This window comes from Carcharodon carcharias, chromosome 14, assembly GCF_017639515.1.
Source record: "Carcharodon carcharias isolate sCarCar2 chromosome 14, sCarCar2.pri, whole genome shotgun sequence".
In the NCBI taxonomy this organism is placed as follows: Eukaryota; Metazoa; Chordata; class Chondrichthyes; order Lamniformes; family Lamnidae; genus Carcharodon; species Carcharodon carcharias.
In genome coordinates this window covers 123194651-123211122 of record NC_054480.1, presented here as the reverse complement: position 1 = coordinate 123211122, position 16472 = coordinate 123194651, and the positions used below count along the sequence as shown (strand labels likewise).

The 16472-nt window shown below is 48.6% G+C and overlaps 1 protein-coding gene across 1 annotated transcript in view; it reads left to right on the top strand.

The window, feature by feature from the left end:
• The window catches only part of LOC121287159 (homer protein homolog 3-like), a 46225-nt gene extending 32352 nt beyond the window's left edge, over positions 1-13873 (top strand). The window contains exons 5-9 of the mRNA XM_041204758.1: positions 4874-5016; positions 6601-6757; positions 9732-9842; positions 12834-12914; positions 13052-13873. Coding sequence (XP_041060692.1) covers positions 4874-5016; positions 6601-6757; positions 9732-9842; positions 12834-12914; positions 13052-13249 — 690 coding nt within the window. The 3' untranslated portion in view covers positions 13250-13873. The remainder of the gene's footprint in view (positions 1-4873; positions 5017-6600; positions 6758-9731; positions 9843-12833; positions 12915-13051) is intronic.
• Positions 13874-16472: the final 2599 nt, after the last annotated feature.

Genomic DNA, 16472 nt, shown 5'->3' with positions numbered 1-16472 from the left:
CTTTTCCTTCCCTCTCCAAACTAACAGGAAGCAGAGCAGCACTTACTGATCTGCTGAGCTGAATAATATGATGTGGGTAGAGGGTGGGGGGTGTGGTATGCTGCCAGTGAAATACTTCCAGCTCTGACCCAGCACAGCCCACCTGTCACAATTTGTCAGATTCTCATTCCTCTCTCTCTTTCCCTCCTGCAGTCTCAGTCTCTTTCTCTCTGTCTCTCACACGTGTACACAAACACACACACATTATTTTGCTGTCAAACTCTCTCACTTTCTCAGACTCTCTCACTTATTCAAGCACGGACTCTAACAATCTGCTGACCTCTCTCTCCCCCCAGTCCCCTCTCTACCTCAGGCACCCACCCTGCCCCCTCCCCCACCTTGCCCCCACGCCCACCCTCCCAGCACCCTCCTTGCCCCTGCGCCCACTCCCTCAGGCAGCCTCCCTCCCCAACACGCTTCCCCTCGCATGCTCCTTCCCCCCATGCTCCCCTTCCTCCCCCACACACCCCTTCCTGCACAACCCCTCCACGCATTCCTTCCACCCCCACCCCGCCACCCCCCCCGCACACAATCCTTCCCTCGTGCACTCCCACCCTTGGGTGCTCTGTTGCACACGCACACATTTTCTCTCACTCTCTGACTCTCAAAAACCCTGTTGCTGTCTCTGACTCTCTCACTCTCTCGCTGTCTCTGATTCCCATTCTTTCTCGCTGTCTCTAATTCTCACTCTCGCTGTTTTTAATTCTCACTCTCTCCCGCTGTCTCTAATTCTCACACTCTCTCGCTGTTTTTAATTCTCACTCTCTCTCGCTGTCTCTGATTCTCACACTCTCACTGTCTCTGATTCTCACACTCTTGCTGTCTCTGATTCTCACACTCGCTGTCTCTGATTCTCACACTCGCTGTCTCTGATTCTCACACTCTCACTGTCTTTAATTCTCACTCTCTCTCGCTGTCTCTGATTTTCACACTCTCTCGCTGTCTGATTTTCACACTCGCTGTCTCTGATTCTCATACTCTCACTGTCTTTAATTCTCACTCTCTCTCGCTGTCTCTGATTCTCACACTCTCCCGCTGTCTCTGATTCTCACACTCTCACTGTCTGATTCTCACACTCTCTTGCTGTCTCTGATTCTCACACTCTCACTGTCTCTGATTCTCACACTCTCGCTGTCTCTGATTCTCACACTCTCGCTGTCTCTGATTCTCACACTCTCGCTGTCTCTGATTCTCACACTCTCGCTGTCTCTGATTCTCACACTCTCGCTGTCTCTGATTCTCACGCTCTCGCTGTCTCTGATTCTCACACTCTCGCTGTCTCTGATTCTCACACTCTCGCTGTCTCTGATTCTCACACTCTCACTGTCTCTGATTCTCACACTCTCACTAACTCTGATCCTCACACTCTCGCTGTCTGATTCTCACACTCTCCCGCTGTCTCTGATTCTCACTCTCTCTCACTGTCTCTGATTCTCACACTCTCACTGTCTCTGATTCTCACACTCTTGCTGTCTCTGATTCTCACACTCTCTCACTGTCTCTGATTCTCACACTCTTGCTGTCTCTGATTCTCACGCTCTTGCTGTCTCTGATTCTCACACTCTTGCTGTCTCTGATTCTCACACTCTCCCGCTGTCTCTGATTCTCACACTCTTGCTGTCTCTGACTCTCACACTCTTGCTGTATCGGATTCTCACACTCTCTCGCTGTCTCTGATTCTCACACTCTCTCGCTGTCTCTGATTCTCACACTCTCTCGCTGTCTCTAATTCTCAGACACTCTCGCTGTCTCTAATTCTCACACTCTCTTGCTGTCTCTGATTCTCACTCTTTCATCATTTCTGACTCGCACTCTGTCATTGTCCCTGACTCACATGCTCTCACACACTCTTTCTCACACTCTTCACACAGTCTGTCATACACTCTTTTCCTGTTTCAAACACACTCACACTCCTTGTCTCTAACACCCTTTTACTCTCTCTGTCTCATTCTTTTTTAAAATATTTGATGATGGGATGTGGGCATTGCTGGCAAGGCCAGCATTTATTGCCCATTCCTAATTGCCCTTGAGAAGGTGGTGGCCAGTTGCCTTCTTGAACCGCTGCAGTCCGTGTGGTGTAGGTACTGTTAGGGAGGGAGTTCCAGGATTTTGACCCAGCGACAATGGAACGAATGGTGATGTGGTTTCAAGTTAGGAATGGGAATGGCTTGGAGTGGCAATTGCAGATGGTGGCGTTCCCATCTATCTCCTGCCCTTGTCCTTCTAGGTGATAGAGATCGTGGGTTTGGAAGGTGCTGTCGAAGGAGCCTTGGTGAATCCCTGCAGCGCATCTTGTAATGGTACACATTGCGTCGATGGTGGAGGGATTGAATGTTTGTATATTGGGTGCCAAACAAGCCGGCTGCTTTGTCCTGGATGTTGTTGAGCTTCTTGAGTGTTATTGGAGCTGCACTCATCCAGGCAAGTGGGGAGTATTCCATTACACTCCAGACCTGTGCCTTATAGATGGTGAACAGGCTTTGGGGAGTCAGGAGGTGAGTTACTCACCACAGGATTCCTAGCCTCTGACCTGCTCTTGGCAGCCATCATCTTTATCTGGCTAGTCCAGTTCAGTTTCTGGTCAATGGTAACCCCCAGGATGTTGATAGTGGGGGGTTCAGCAATAGTTATGCCATTGAACGTCAAGGGGTAATGGTTAGATTCCCTCTTGTTGGAGATGGTCATTGCCTGGCACTTGTGTGGTGCAAATGTTACTTGCCATTTGTCAGCTTAAGCCTGGATATTGTCCAGGTCTTGCTGCATTTGGACATGGACTGCTTCAATATCTGAGCAGTCGCAAATGGTGCTGAACATTGTGCAATCATCAGCAAACATCCCCATTTTTGACCTTATGATGGAGGGAAGGTCATTGATGAAGCAGCTGAAGATAGTTGGGCCTAGGACACTATCCTGAGGAACTCCTGCAGTGATATCCTGGAGCTGAGATGATTGACCTCCAACAACCACAACCAACTTCCTTTGTGTTAGGTGTGACTCCAACCAGCAGAGAGTTTTCTCCCTGATTCCCATTGACTCCAGTTTTGCTAGGGCTCCTTGATGCCACACTCGGTCAAAAGCTGCCTTGATGCCAAGGGCAGTCACTCTCACCTCACCTCGGGAGTTCAGCTCTTTTGTCCATGTTTGAACTAAGGCTGTAATGAGGTCAGAAGCTGAATGGCCCCAGCAGAACCCAAACTGAGCATCAGTGACATGTTATTGCTAAGCAAGTGCCACTTGATAGCACTGTTGATGGCCCCTTCCATTACTTTACTGATGATCAAGAGTAGACGGATGGGGCGGTAATTGGCCGGGTTGGATTTGTCCTGCTTTTTGTGGACATGACATACCTGGGCAATTTTCCACATAGATGTCAATGTTGTAGCTGTACTGGAACAGCTTGGCTAGGGGCATGGCTATTTTGGAGCACAAGTCTTCAGTACTATTGCCAGAATATTGTCAGGGCCCACAGTCGTTGCAGTATCCAGTGTCTTCAGCCATTTCTTGATATCACATGGAGTGAATTGAATTGACTGGCATCTGTGATGATGGGGACCTCCGGAGGAGACCAAGATGGATTATCCACTCTGCACTTCTGGCTGAAGATTGTTGCAAATGCTTCAGCCTTATCTTTTGTACTAATGTGCTGGGCTCCTCCATCATTGAGGATGGGGATGGTTGTGGAACCTCCTCCTCCAGTGAGTTGTTTAATTGTCCACCACCATTCACGACTGGATGTGGCTGGACTGCAGATCTTAGATCTGATCTGTTGGTTGTGGGATCTCTTAGCTCTGTCTATCACTTGCTGCTTATGCTGTTTGGCACGCAAGTAACCCTGTGTTATAGCTTCACCAGGTTGACACCTCATTTTTAGCTTTGTCTGATGCTGCTCCTGGCATGCCCTCCTGCACTCTTCATTGAACCAGCATTGATCCCCAGGCTTGGCAGTAATGGTTGAGTGGGGGACATGCTGGGCCATGAGGTTACAGATTGTGTTCAAGTACTATTCTGTTGCTGCTAATGCCCTACAATGCCTCATGGATGCCCAGTCTTGAGTTGCTAGATCTGTTTGAAATCTATCCCATTTAGCATGGTGGTAGTGCCACACAACACGATGGAGGGTATCCTCAATGTGAAGACAGAACTTTTTCTCCACAATGACTGTGCGGTGGTCACTCCTACCGATACTGTCATGGACAGATGCATCTGTGGCAGGCAGGTTGGTGAGGATGAGGTCAAATATGTTTTTCCCTCTTGTTGGTTCCCTCACCACCTGTCGCAGACCCAGTCTAGCAGCTATGTCCTTTAGGACTCGGCCAGCTCGGTCTGCGGTTGTGGTGCTACCAAGCCACTTTTGGTGATAGACATTGAAGTCCCCCACCCAGAGTACATTCAGGGCGGTACATGGTAATCTGCAGGAGGTTTCCTGGTCCATGGTTGACCTGATGCCATTGTCCTGAACAGTGATCTATAGTTTGTTTCTTTCTCGCCCCTTCTCTTTCTCTGTGCATTTTCTTTGTATCTCCTCTTTAAGCTCTTACTGGAGTTTACCTTGCTCTCTGGCTGTATCCTTCCCTCTGGCTGTATCCTTCCTTCTCTGTCCCTCCTTCACCCATCACTCTTTCTCTTTTGCCTTCTGTCTGTTTTTCCTCTTCCTAATTCTCTCTCTCTTTCTCTGCTTTGATTCTTTCTCTCCTAAAACCTTTCATATTGGCCCTCAAGTACACTTCAGCCTGATTCCTTTATTCTAGTGCTGGGATCCCTCCTCTCCTGCCCTATTTTATTGCTTGTCTGTGGTGGTGAAGGATTGATTTGTTAAATGTCTGGTCTGCTCTAGGAATTGTCAGGAGATCTCCATTCACCTCCACTGCAGACAGCCAGTGCGAATGGGAGCAGTGGTCCGAAGCTGTACCACACGGAGAGCTGTGATGGGGAGATGACGCTGGACAGTACTCAGCTCAAGACTCTCTTCTCCCAGGGGTAGGTTACCAGTCGCAGAATGACACCAACTGGAATCTGCCATCTTGGTCTTTCTTCCCTGACCGTGTGTAACTTCACATCCTGTCAACTGACATACAGACAGCAAGTGAGCAACAACAGGAAGCCCTCTCTTCAATGATGTAATGATGTCATCAGTACTGATGGAATCGCTGGGTCACTCTTAAATATTTTCACATTTTTCTCTCATCAAATGCTCACTCTAACACTTGGGAAATGGGAGACACTCATGAAGAAATTGCACCACCCAATATGGCCCACTGTGCAGGAGGAGCCCAGGTCCATTTCTATCTTGTGCTGAATAAGCTGATCACAGCCAGGGGAATCAGAGGATCCATGCCTTGGGAGAAAGAATCAGCCCGGTCTCCCAATCCTGATTCCAGTGATTCTCTGCTCTACAGAGTTCTGATATCTTCTGTGGTTCAATATCTATTTTTTGATTCACTCATGGAATATTGATGTTGCTGGCAAGTCCAGCATTTATTGCCTATTCCTAATTGCCCTTGAGAAGGTGGTGGTGAGCTGCCTTCTTGTCCCACTGCAGTCCTCGTGGTGTAGGTACACCCACAGTGCTGTTAGGGAGCGAGTTCCTGGATTTTGACCCAGCGACAGTGAAGGAATGGGGATATATTTCCAAGTCAGGATGGTGAGTGACTTGGCAGAGAACTTACAGATGTTGTTCCCATGTGTCTGCTGCGCTTGTCATAAGAACATTAGAAACAGGAGCAAGGGTAGATCATTCGGCCCATTGAGCCTGCTCCGCCATTCAGTAAGATCATGGTTGATCTGATTGTGGCCTTAACTCCACTTTCCTGCCTGGCCCTCTCCCCCAGCCACCCCCCCCGCAACTCCATCATAACTTTTGACCCCCTTGTCAATGAAAAATCTGTCCAACTCAACCTTGAATATATTCAGTGACACAGCCTCCACTGCTCTCTGGGGAAGAGAATTCCAAAGATTAATGATCCTCTGAGAGAAGAAATTCCTCATCTCCGTCTTAAATGGGAGACCCCTTACTCTGAAACTGTGCCCCTAGTTCTAAATCCCTCCCTGAAAGGAAACTTCCTCTCAGCACCTACCCTGTCAAGCTCCATCAGAATCTTATATGTTTCAATAAGATCGCCTCTCATTCTTCTAAACTCCAATGAGTACAGGCCCAAACTGCTCAACCTTTCCTCATAAGACAACCCTTTCATCCCAGGGATCAGCCTAGTGAATTTCTCTGAACTGCTTCCAATGCAAGTATATCCCCCCCTTAAATATGGAGTCCAAAACTGTAGACAGTACTCTAGGTGTGGTCTCACAAACGCCCTATAGAGTTGTAACAAGACCCTAATCAGAAACAGGATAGGGTTGGAAAATTGATTTTAGAGTTGCCTGATTTGATTCTGAAGTGATTATCTATCTTGGGCCATTTGCTGGCTGGGCAGAGGGGTTATAATAACCTCCTTAAGCACAGGCACGCTGCCTTGAGTCTGATGATTGCTTTTCCCATCCATCTTTCTTTCTTTTTGTCAATAACCTCGCCTCTCTGATATTACTGACACTCACTCTCTCTGTCTCCAGTTCCATTGGGGAGTCACAGTGGGAATTGGAGCTGTTTGCACTGCAGGAGAGTAACGCGAAACTGGTGCAGGCACTACATGAATCAAATGTCACTGTTGAGCAATGGAAGAAACAGCTGACAGCTTACAAGGAGGAGACAGAAAAACTGCGAGACCGGGTGAGGTTCTTGGAGGAGGGATCAGGCTATAGAGCGGGTTGTATGGGGAGGGGGAGCAGCAGGAAGAGATTTCCCCACTCTTGCCCCTGTGTTTCCAATGCTGATTTGCTCATTCTGTGCCAGCTTGGTGCCTGGCTCCAGACTGGGATCTTTGGCATCAGTAAGGGTTAGAGGATCACACACACAGTGAAGCAAAATCTGTTACTGAGGCAGTAACAATCCCTTGCTGCTGTCAGCAGAAGGTGACGTGGATATCTGAACATCAGAGCTCATTGTTGGAGAGAGCTGGGTTCTGAACCCCAGGACCCAGCCCTCTCCTGCCCCCGCCCCTTGGCACAGTGAAAAAAATGTTATTCTGTTGGTAGCAAATATTTCAGAACCGAGCGGCTAATCCTTCCTCATTCTTTTCTTCTCCTCCTCCTGCTCACCACCTTTCTCCCTTGTCTCCCCCTCTATCCCCACCCCTCTATCCCCATCCCCATCTCCATCCCATTCACCCCTCTCTCTCTCCCCATCCCCTCCCCCTCTCTCCCCACCCCCTCCCCATCTCTCCCCACCCCCTCCCCATCCCCCTCCCAACCCCTCCCCCTTCCCTCCCCTTCTCTCCCTCACCCCTCCCCTTCTCTCCCCATCCCCTCCCCTCCCCATCTCTCCCCATCCCCTCCCCCTCTCTCCCCATCCCCTCCCCCTCTCTCCCCACCCCCTCCCCATCTCTCCCCACCCCCTCCCCATCCCCCTCCCAACCCCTCCCCCTTCCCTCCCCTTCTCTCCCTCACCCCTCCCCTTCTCTCCCCATCCCCTCCCCTCCCCATCTCTCCCCATCCCCTCACCCTCTCTCCGCATCCCCTCCCCCTCTCTCCCCATCCCCTCTCTGTCTCTCCGCATCCCCTCCCCCGTGCTCCCCATCCCCTCCCCCATGTTCCTCATCCCCTCCCCCACGCTCCCCATCCCCTCCCCTCCCTCACGCTCGCCATCCCCCTCTCTCCCCGTCCCCTCCCCCTCTATCACTGCCCCCCCCCCCGACATCCTGTCCCCCCGGCACCCCGTCCATCTCTCCCCACACCCCCTACCATCTCTCCCCAAACCCCCACCATCTCTCCCCACTCCCCTACCATCTCTCCCCATCGCCCTACCATCTCTCCCCATCCCCCCTGCCATCTCCATCCCCTGCCATCCCCCCCTACCATCTCTCCCCACGCCCCCTACCATCTCTCCCCATCCCCCCTACCATCTCTCCCCATCCCCCCTACCATCTCTCCCCACACCCCCTACCATCTCTCCCCATCCCCCCTACCATCTCTCCCCATCGCCCCCCCCACCATCTCTCCCCACTCCCCCCTACCATCTCTCCCCATCCCCCCCACCATCTCTCCCCACTCCCCCTACCATCTCTCCCCACTCCCCCTACCATCTCTCCCCACTCCCCCTACCATCTCTCCCCACCCCCCCTACCATCTCTCCCCATCCCCCCTACCATCTCTCCCCACCACCCCTACCATCTCTCCCCATCCCCCCTACCATCTCTCCCCATCCCCTCTACCATCTCTCCCCATCCCCCCTACCATCTCTCCCCACACCCCCTACCATCTCTCCCCATCCCCCCTACCATCTCTCCCCATCCCCCCTACCATCTCTCCCCACACCCCCTACCATCTCTCCCCATCCCCCCTACCACCTCTCCCCATCGCCCCCCCCACCATCTCTCCCCACTCCCCCCTACCATCTCTCCCCATCCCCCCCACCATCTCTCCCCACTCCCCCTACCATCTCTCCCCACTCCCCCTACCATCTCTCCCCACTCCCCCTACCATCTCTCCCCACCCCCCCTACCATCTCTCCCCATCCCCCCTACCATCTCTCCCCACCACCCCTACCATCTCTCCCCACCACCCCTACCATCTCTCCCCATCCCCCCCACCATCTCTCCCCACTCCCCCTACCATCTCTCCCCACTCCCCCTACCATCTCTCCCCACTCCCCCTACCATCTCTCCCCGCTCCCCCTACCATCTCTCCCCACCCCCCCCTACCATCTCTCCCCATCCCCCCTACCATCTCTCCCCACCACCCCTACCATCTCTCCCCATCCCCCCTACCATCTCTCCCCACTCCCCCTACCATCTCTCCCCATCCCCCCTACCATCTCTCCCCACCACCCCTACTATCTCTCCCCACTCCCCCCACCTTCTCTCCCCACCACCTTACCATCTTTCCCACCCCCCCCACCATCTCTCCCCACTCCCCGTACCATCTCTCCCCACTCCCCCTACCATCTCTCCCCACTTCCCCTACCATTTCTCCCCGCTCCCCCTACCATCTCTCCCCACTCCCTCTACCCCTCCCCATCCCCTCTCTGTCTCTCCCCGTCCCCTCTCCCTCTATCACTCCCCCCCCCACAACACCCCGTCCACCTGGCACCCCATCTCTCCCCACCCCACCTACCATCTCTCCCCACTCCCCCTACCATCTCTCCCCACTCCCCCTACCATCTCTCCCCACTCCCCCTACCATCTCTCCCCACGCCCCCTCCCACCTCTTCCCACGCCCCCTCCCATCTCTTCCCACGCCCCCTACCATCTCTCCCCGCGCCCCCTACCATCTCTCCCCACGCCCCCTACCATCTCTCCCCACGCCCCCTACCATCTCTCCCCACGCCCCCTACCATCTCTCCCCACGCCCCCTACCATCTCTCCCCACGCCCCCTACCATCTCTCCCCACGCCCCCTACCATCTCTCCCCACGCCCCCTACCATCTCTCCCCACGCCCCCTACCATCTCTCCCCACGCCCCCTACCATCTCTCCCCACGCCCCCTACCATCTCTCCCCACGCCCCTTACCATCTCTCCCCACGGCCCCTACCATCTCTCCCCACTCCCCCTACCATCTCTCCCCACTCTCGTCTACTCTCTCCCCACTCTCGTCTACTCTCTCCCCACTCTCTTCTACTCCTCTCTCCTACCCCCTCTCTCTCCAGGTTATTGAGCTTGAGTCACAAGGTGAGGCTGTTGTAACAGTTGCATCTCAGAACACGGACCTCAGCCAATCAGTGGAAGAGCTGGAGACCCTGTTAAAGGAAAAAGAGGAGGTAACCTCACCTCACTGACACACTTGGGGCAATAACCTCACTGCTCTGACATCACTGACACACTCAGGGCCACAACCCCACTTCCCTAACATCAAGGAGTGATAATGTAGTGCAGATTGCAAGCAAAATAAGCTGATATGAGTTTGCTGAGTAGAGAGTTCTAAATGTCAATATCTTTCTAAAAATCTGGTCAGCAGTTAGCATTTAACTGATATTTACTTAAAGTAAGTTAATAAACTAAAGTAAGTTTATTCCAGCCTTCGGCAGGGATAAACAAGCTCTGCTGGAGAGCAGCTGATTAGTTAACTGACTAACTAATCCAATCTGGTTGTTGTAGTCTCAGCTCCAAAGACTAACTGCAGACCAGATTTTTAGAAAGATATTGATGATTAAAACTCCCTATTCACCTCCTGACTCCCCAAAGCCTGTCCACCATCTACAAGGCACAAGTCAAGAGTGTGATTTTAAAAATTTCATTCATGGGATGTGGGTGTCGCCGACTGGAGCAGCATTTATTGCCCATCCCTCGTTGCTCTTGAGAAGATGGTGGTGAGCTGCCTCCTTGAACCGCTGCAGTCCATGTGGTGTAGGCACACACACAGTGCTGTTAGGAAAGCAGTTAGAGAAGGCAGCTGTACTGCTGGGATGATCTACACCTGAACCAGGCTGGTACCAGTGTTCTAGTGAACCACATAACTAGGGAAGTAGAGAGGGTTTTAAATTAAATAATGGGAGAAAGAGATCAAATTTGAGAAGATATGAGAAATCAAACAGTAGAGACAAGGCAAGAGAGAAAGTTATTAATATGGGAAATGATAAAGAGACTGTGACACGAAGGGACAGAATACAAATCTAAGGCTAGAGGTAACAAAAATAATAAAAGAACAAAGCTACATGCTCTGTATCTTAAAGCACGGAGCATTGAAAACAAAACAGAGGAACTGATAGCACAAATAGAAATAAATAAGTATGATCTGATAGCCATTACAGAGACATGGCTGCAGGATGACATAGATTGGGACCTGAATATTGAAGGGTATGTGACATTTAGGAAGGACAGGAAGTTAGGAAAAGGTGGAGGGGTGGCTCTGTTAATTAATGATGCAATTAGCACATTAGAGATGGATGACCCTAAGTTCTGGAAACCAGAATGTAGAAGCGGTTTGGTTTGAGATGAGGAATGATAAAGGCAAAGAGTCACTTGTGGAAATGGTGTATAGACCCTCCGACAGTAAGCATATAGTAGGACAGGGTATGAAGGAAGAATTACTGGGAGCTTATCAGAAAGGTATAGCGATAATCACGGGGGATTTTAATCTACATATAGTCCAGAAAAATCAGAGGGGTAAAGGTAGCCTAGATGAGAAATTCATAGAATGTTTTCAAGAACAGTATGTGCTGGAGCCAACCAGAGAGCAGGCTATACTAGACCTGGCATTGAGCAATGAGATAGGATTAATTAATGACCTCATAGTGAAGGTGCCCCTAGGTCGTAGCGATAGTAATATGATTGAATTTTATGTTCAGTTTGAGGGAGAGAAGAGTGGGTCTAAAACTAGTATTTTAAATTTAAATAAGGGCAATTATGATGGCATGAAAGCAGAGCTAGCTAAAGTGAATTGACAAATAAGGTTAAGAGATAGTTCAATAGGGATTCAGTGGCAGGCCTTCAAAGGGATGTTTCAGAGCTGAGCCTGTCCAATGTTTCCTCATAAGACAACCCGCCCATTCCACCTTATTAGCCTAGTAAATCTTCTCTGAACTGCTCCCAACGCATTTACTTCTTCCTTAAATGAGGAGACCAGTACTGTATACAGTACTCCAGATGTCGCCTTGTATAACTGAGGCATAACCTCCCTACTTTTGTATTCAATTCCCCTCACAATAAATGATAACATTCTGTTATCTTTCCTAATTACTTGCTGTACCTGCCTACTAACCTTTTGTAATTCACGCACTAAGACACTCAGATCCCTCTGCATCTCAGAGCTCTGCAATTTCTCACCATTTAGATAATCAGCTTTTTTTTATTCTTCCTGCCAAAATGGACAATTTCACATTTTCCCATATTATATTCCATTTGACAGATCTTTGCCCACTCATTTAAGCTATCTACATCCCTGCGTTAGCAGTTCAGAGAAAGTTTACTGGACGAATACCCCAGGAATGGGGACGGGTTGTCTTATAAGGCAAGGCTGGAGAGGCTGCAGTATCTGCTGGAGTTTAAAAGAGTAAGAAGAGATCGAAGCCTTTAAGATCCTGAGGGGTCTTGACAGGGTGGATGTGGAAAGGATGTTTCGTCTTGTGGGAGGATCTAGAACTAGGGCTTACTGTTTAAAAATAAGGGGTCGCTCATTTAAGACATGAGGAGAAATCTTTTTCTCTCAGAAGGTTGTGAGACTTTGGGACTCTCTTCCTCAAAAGATGATGGAAGCAGAGTCTTTGAATATTTTTAAGGCAGAGGTAGACAGATTCTTGATAAGCAACGGGGTGATAGGTTATTAGAGGTAGGCGAGAATTTGGAGTTGAGGCGACAATCAGATCAGCCATGATCTTGTTGAATGGCAGAGCAGGTTCAAGGGGCTGAGTGGCCTACTCCTAATTGGTATGTTCATATAAACACCAGTCCAGACCTGCTGAGCTGAAAGGCCTGTTTTGGGGCAATACATTCTACCTCATTCAGGAACTTCTGCTGCGTGTCCTGGTGTTTAAACACATTCATTGCTTATATCAATGGTGAGCTGGGACAGTCTGTGGTTTCGGGTCCTGAGCTGAGCAAGGGAGAGAAACTTGATCTGGCCAGAACCCATATGAGATTCATTCAACGTATGAGTTTGGTATCGGAGAGCAGTCTCTACCCCTTCTGAGGTCACATTTTCCCTCCTGTCTGGTGTCATAGTCTCTCCCCGTGCACAAAATTGCGAGCTCCTCATGCCAATGTCTTTCTGTGCCGCTGTCTCTCTGTGTTCCTGATATTCTTGTTTCTCTCAGGAAATCCAGATGTTGAGAAGCCAAAAATCTGATGTGAACGAGTTAGAAAGTGACCGAGAGGAGGCACTGCTCCGACTGCAGGTACAAGTGGCGGGGATCGGGGGGTGGGGTTTGTATTCGATGCCTTGTCCAGCTCACTCAGGAAACAGAGTCAGTCTGTCGGTCTGGACAGAGCTGCAACTGACCAAATCTCATTTGATCTTTGACATTTTTTTCAGGAAGTTGAGAGCCGGAACGCTGATCTGGAACAGCAGCTACAGGATGTGGAGCAGACACTGGTTGATTGTGTGAATGATCGAGAGAGGATCCAGTGTGATGCCCGGAAGCTGCTGGATATCCTTGATGTCAAGCTCTACGAATTGAATGATTTGCGACATGGTTTAGCTAAAATTGCAGAGAAGGAGGAAAAGTCTTGAAATGTACAGCTGGCTTTGGAGCGATGATGATCAATTGAATTTTGCTTTGATTTCCTGTGACTTACCCACGCAAAGCAATTTCTTCAATTGTTAGAATCACTGCTCCCCACTCCCATCATCACCTTTATTTACATTCACTTCCATTTCACCCAGGACACAGTCAGATATGGACACAGGATCTGAGCAGCTATCTCTGTGAATCAGCAATTCACCCAATCGAGGAGCTACGAATCCAAAGCTGCAGCTTATTCTTGTGATGTCTCACTCTCAGCTTGCAGTGAAGTAACTATTCAATAATCGCCCTACTTACACCCATAACCCTGCAGTTCTTCCGTTCAACCATTTATGCAGTGCTCCTTTCAAAGTCACGATTGAAGCAAGCACAACTGTCCTTTCAGCAATGAACACGAGGCCCCTCCTCAATCTCAGGAAATACTCTGTTCTGGGAGAAACGAACTGAGCCCCAGTGGAACAATGCAGTCGGCTAAGATCCTTTCCCTCATGTAAAATTCAAATATCCCACACCCCTCACTGTAACACTCTGATATATCCTGTACACCCCACTATAACACTGATATACTCCACACCCCTCACTGTAACACTCTGATATATCCCGCACCCCTCACTGTAACATTCTGATATACTCCACGCCCCTCACTTTAACACTCTGATATATCCCACACCCCTCACTATAACACTCTTATACATCCCACACCCCTCACTGTCACAGTCTGATATATCCTGCACCCCTCACTATAACACTGATATATCCCATACCCCTCACTGTAACACTCTGATCTATCCCACACCCCTCACTGTAACACTGATGTACTCCACACCCCTCACTTTAACACTCTGATATATTCCATACCCCTCACTGTAACAATGAAAGCTAGGTACATAAATGGAGCAGACTGGTTGTGACTAATCTCTTTGACATTATGGATGGCTTGTCCATCGAGAGGTTTAGCTTAGGATCATTGAATCTCATCCCAGAAGTTGGGAAATAAGCTACTGTGTCTCTGCTAGCTCACTGAAGGAGTTATCCAGTTATTTCCTGGCACCTTCTCCCTTGCCTTGAAATTTTCGCTCCTTTTATCCAATTCCTTTTAAAAGTTATTATTGAATCTGCTTCCACGAACCTTTCAGACAGTGTATTCCAGATCACAACAATTCACTGTGTAAAAAGTAAGAGGTATTCAAAATGTTGAAGGACCTGGACAGAGCAGATAAAGAGAAACTGTTCCAAATCGCAGAAAGTTCAATAACCAGACAACACTGATTTTAAAGTGATTGGCTAAAGAACCAGAGGCGACATGAGGAAAAAATTTTCACGCAGTTAATAGTTGAGATCTGGAGTGTGCTACTTGAGAGTGTGGTGGAGACAGATTGAATTGTGGCTTTCAAAAGGGGATTGAGAAAAATATTGCAGGGCTACGGGAAAAAGGGAGGGGAGTGGCACTAGCTGAGTTGCTCTCTTAGAGAGCCAGCACAGATATGATGGACCAAATGGCCTCCTTTTGTGCTGTTAACACTATTCTATGATCTCACCTCTGCCAGTCACCTTGAATCTGTGCGAAAATAAAAACAGAATATTGCAGATTTTGGAAATCTGAAATAAAGACAGAAATTGCTGTAAATACTCAGCAGGTCTTTCTGCATCTGTGGAGACAGAAACAGACTTAACATTTTGAGTTGAATGTGACTCAGACTTGTGAAGCAGAGTCATATTCAACTCAAAACATTAACTCTGTTTCTCACTCCACAGATGCAGAAAGATCTGCTGAGTATTTCCAGCACCTTCTGTTTTAAATCTTAAATCTATATTCTCGGATTATTGACCCTTCTGCCACTAGAAACAATTTCTCTTATTTACTCTATCAAAACCCATCCTGATTTTGAACCACTCTATTAAATCCCCCTCAGCCTTCTCTGCTCTAAGGAGAACAATCCCAGCTTCTGCAGTCTGTCCACTTAAGTGAAGTCTCTTATCCCTGCAACCATTCGAGTAAATCTCACCAGCACCGCTTCCAACGTCTTGACATCCTTTGTGAAATGTGGTGTTCAGTATTGAACACACTACTCCATCTGAGGGCTAATCAGTGATTTTTAAAGGTTCAGCATAACTTCCTTGCTTTTGTACTTAATGTCTGTATTTAAAAACCCAGGATCCCTTACTTTATGCCAGTTTACACAACTTGTCCCACCACCTTCAAAAATATCTGTATGTAACACCCCCAGGTGTCACTGTTCCTGTACCCCCGTTAAAATTGTACCATTTAGTTTATATTGCTTCTCCTCATTCTTCCTTCCAACATGTATTCTCTGCATTAAATTTCATTTATATCTGTCCATTTCACCAGTCAATATCCTCTTGAAGGCTATTATTATGCTCCTCATTGTTTACTACATTTGAGGTTTGTATTATCTGCAAAATTTGAAATTATGCTCTGTATACTGAAGTGCAGGTCATTAATATATATCAGAAAGAGCTGTGACCCCACACTGACCCCTGAGGAACACTACTCTCTCCTATCTGGAACAACAGCCCCACACCAATACTACCTACTGTCTGACATTTAGCCTGTTTCCTGTCCATTCTGCCAGTATTCCTTTAATCCTATGGTCCTTAATTTTGCTAATAAGTCTATTATGTGATACTTTATCAAACACCTTTTGAATGGGTTGAGCATCTCTGATTGCCGGTACTACATGTCAGGCTGTGCTCACTGTACCTTTTTAATGATTCACACAGCCGGTGATGGTGTGTGTGTTGCATGTTATGAATTAATCCCCACAGGTTCTGTCATCCTAGTTAATATGGGGCAGCAGCCTGGTAGATTGATAATCTTAGTAAATTCACCTGGTGGAGAATATAGATTTAATTAGCATTAAATGTGTGCCACAGTTAAGATTTGATTAGATAATAACCAAACTGTATGTTTACATTGAGAGCTCGTGTGCTCCACTTTTCTGTCAAAGTGCAGTGTTTTTTCTTTGGAGCATGAGGACTGTGTGCTCTAATCCCAGAGAATCATTGCTGGGGATCAGAGGGATTGGATTTGCTGGTCAGACTATGAGAAATAGATTAGATTGAGTATCTGATTTCTGTAAGTGGCCTTATGGCCTTGCCTCTGATTAAACCCCTCGACTGAATGTTACCCTTGACCTTTGTCAGTGTTTCAGCGAGTTTATCGAGTCATATTGGTAACCTCAGTCAGGT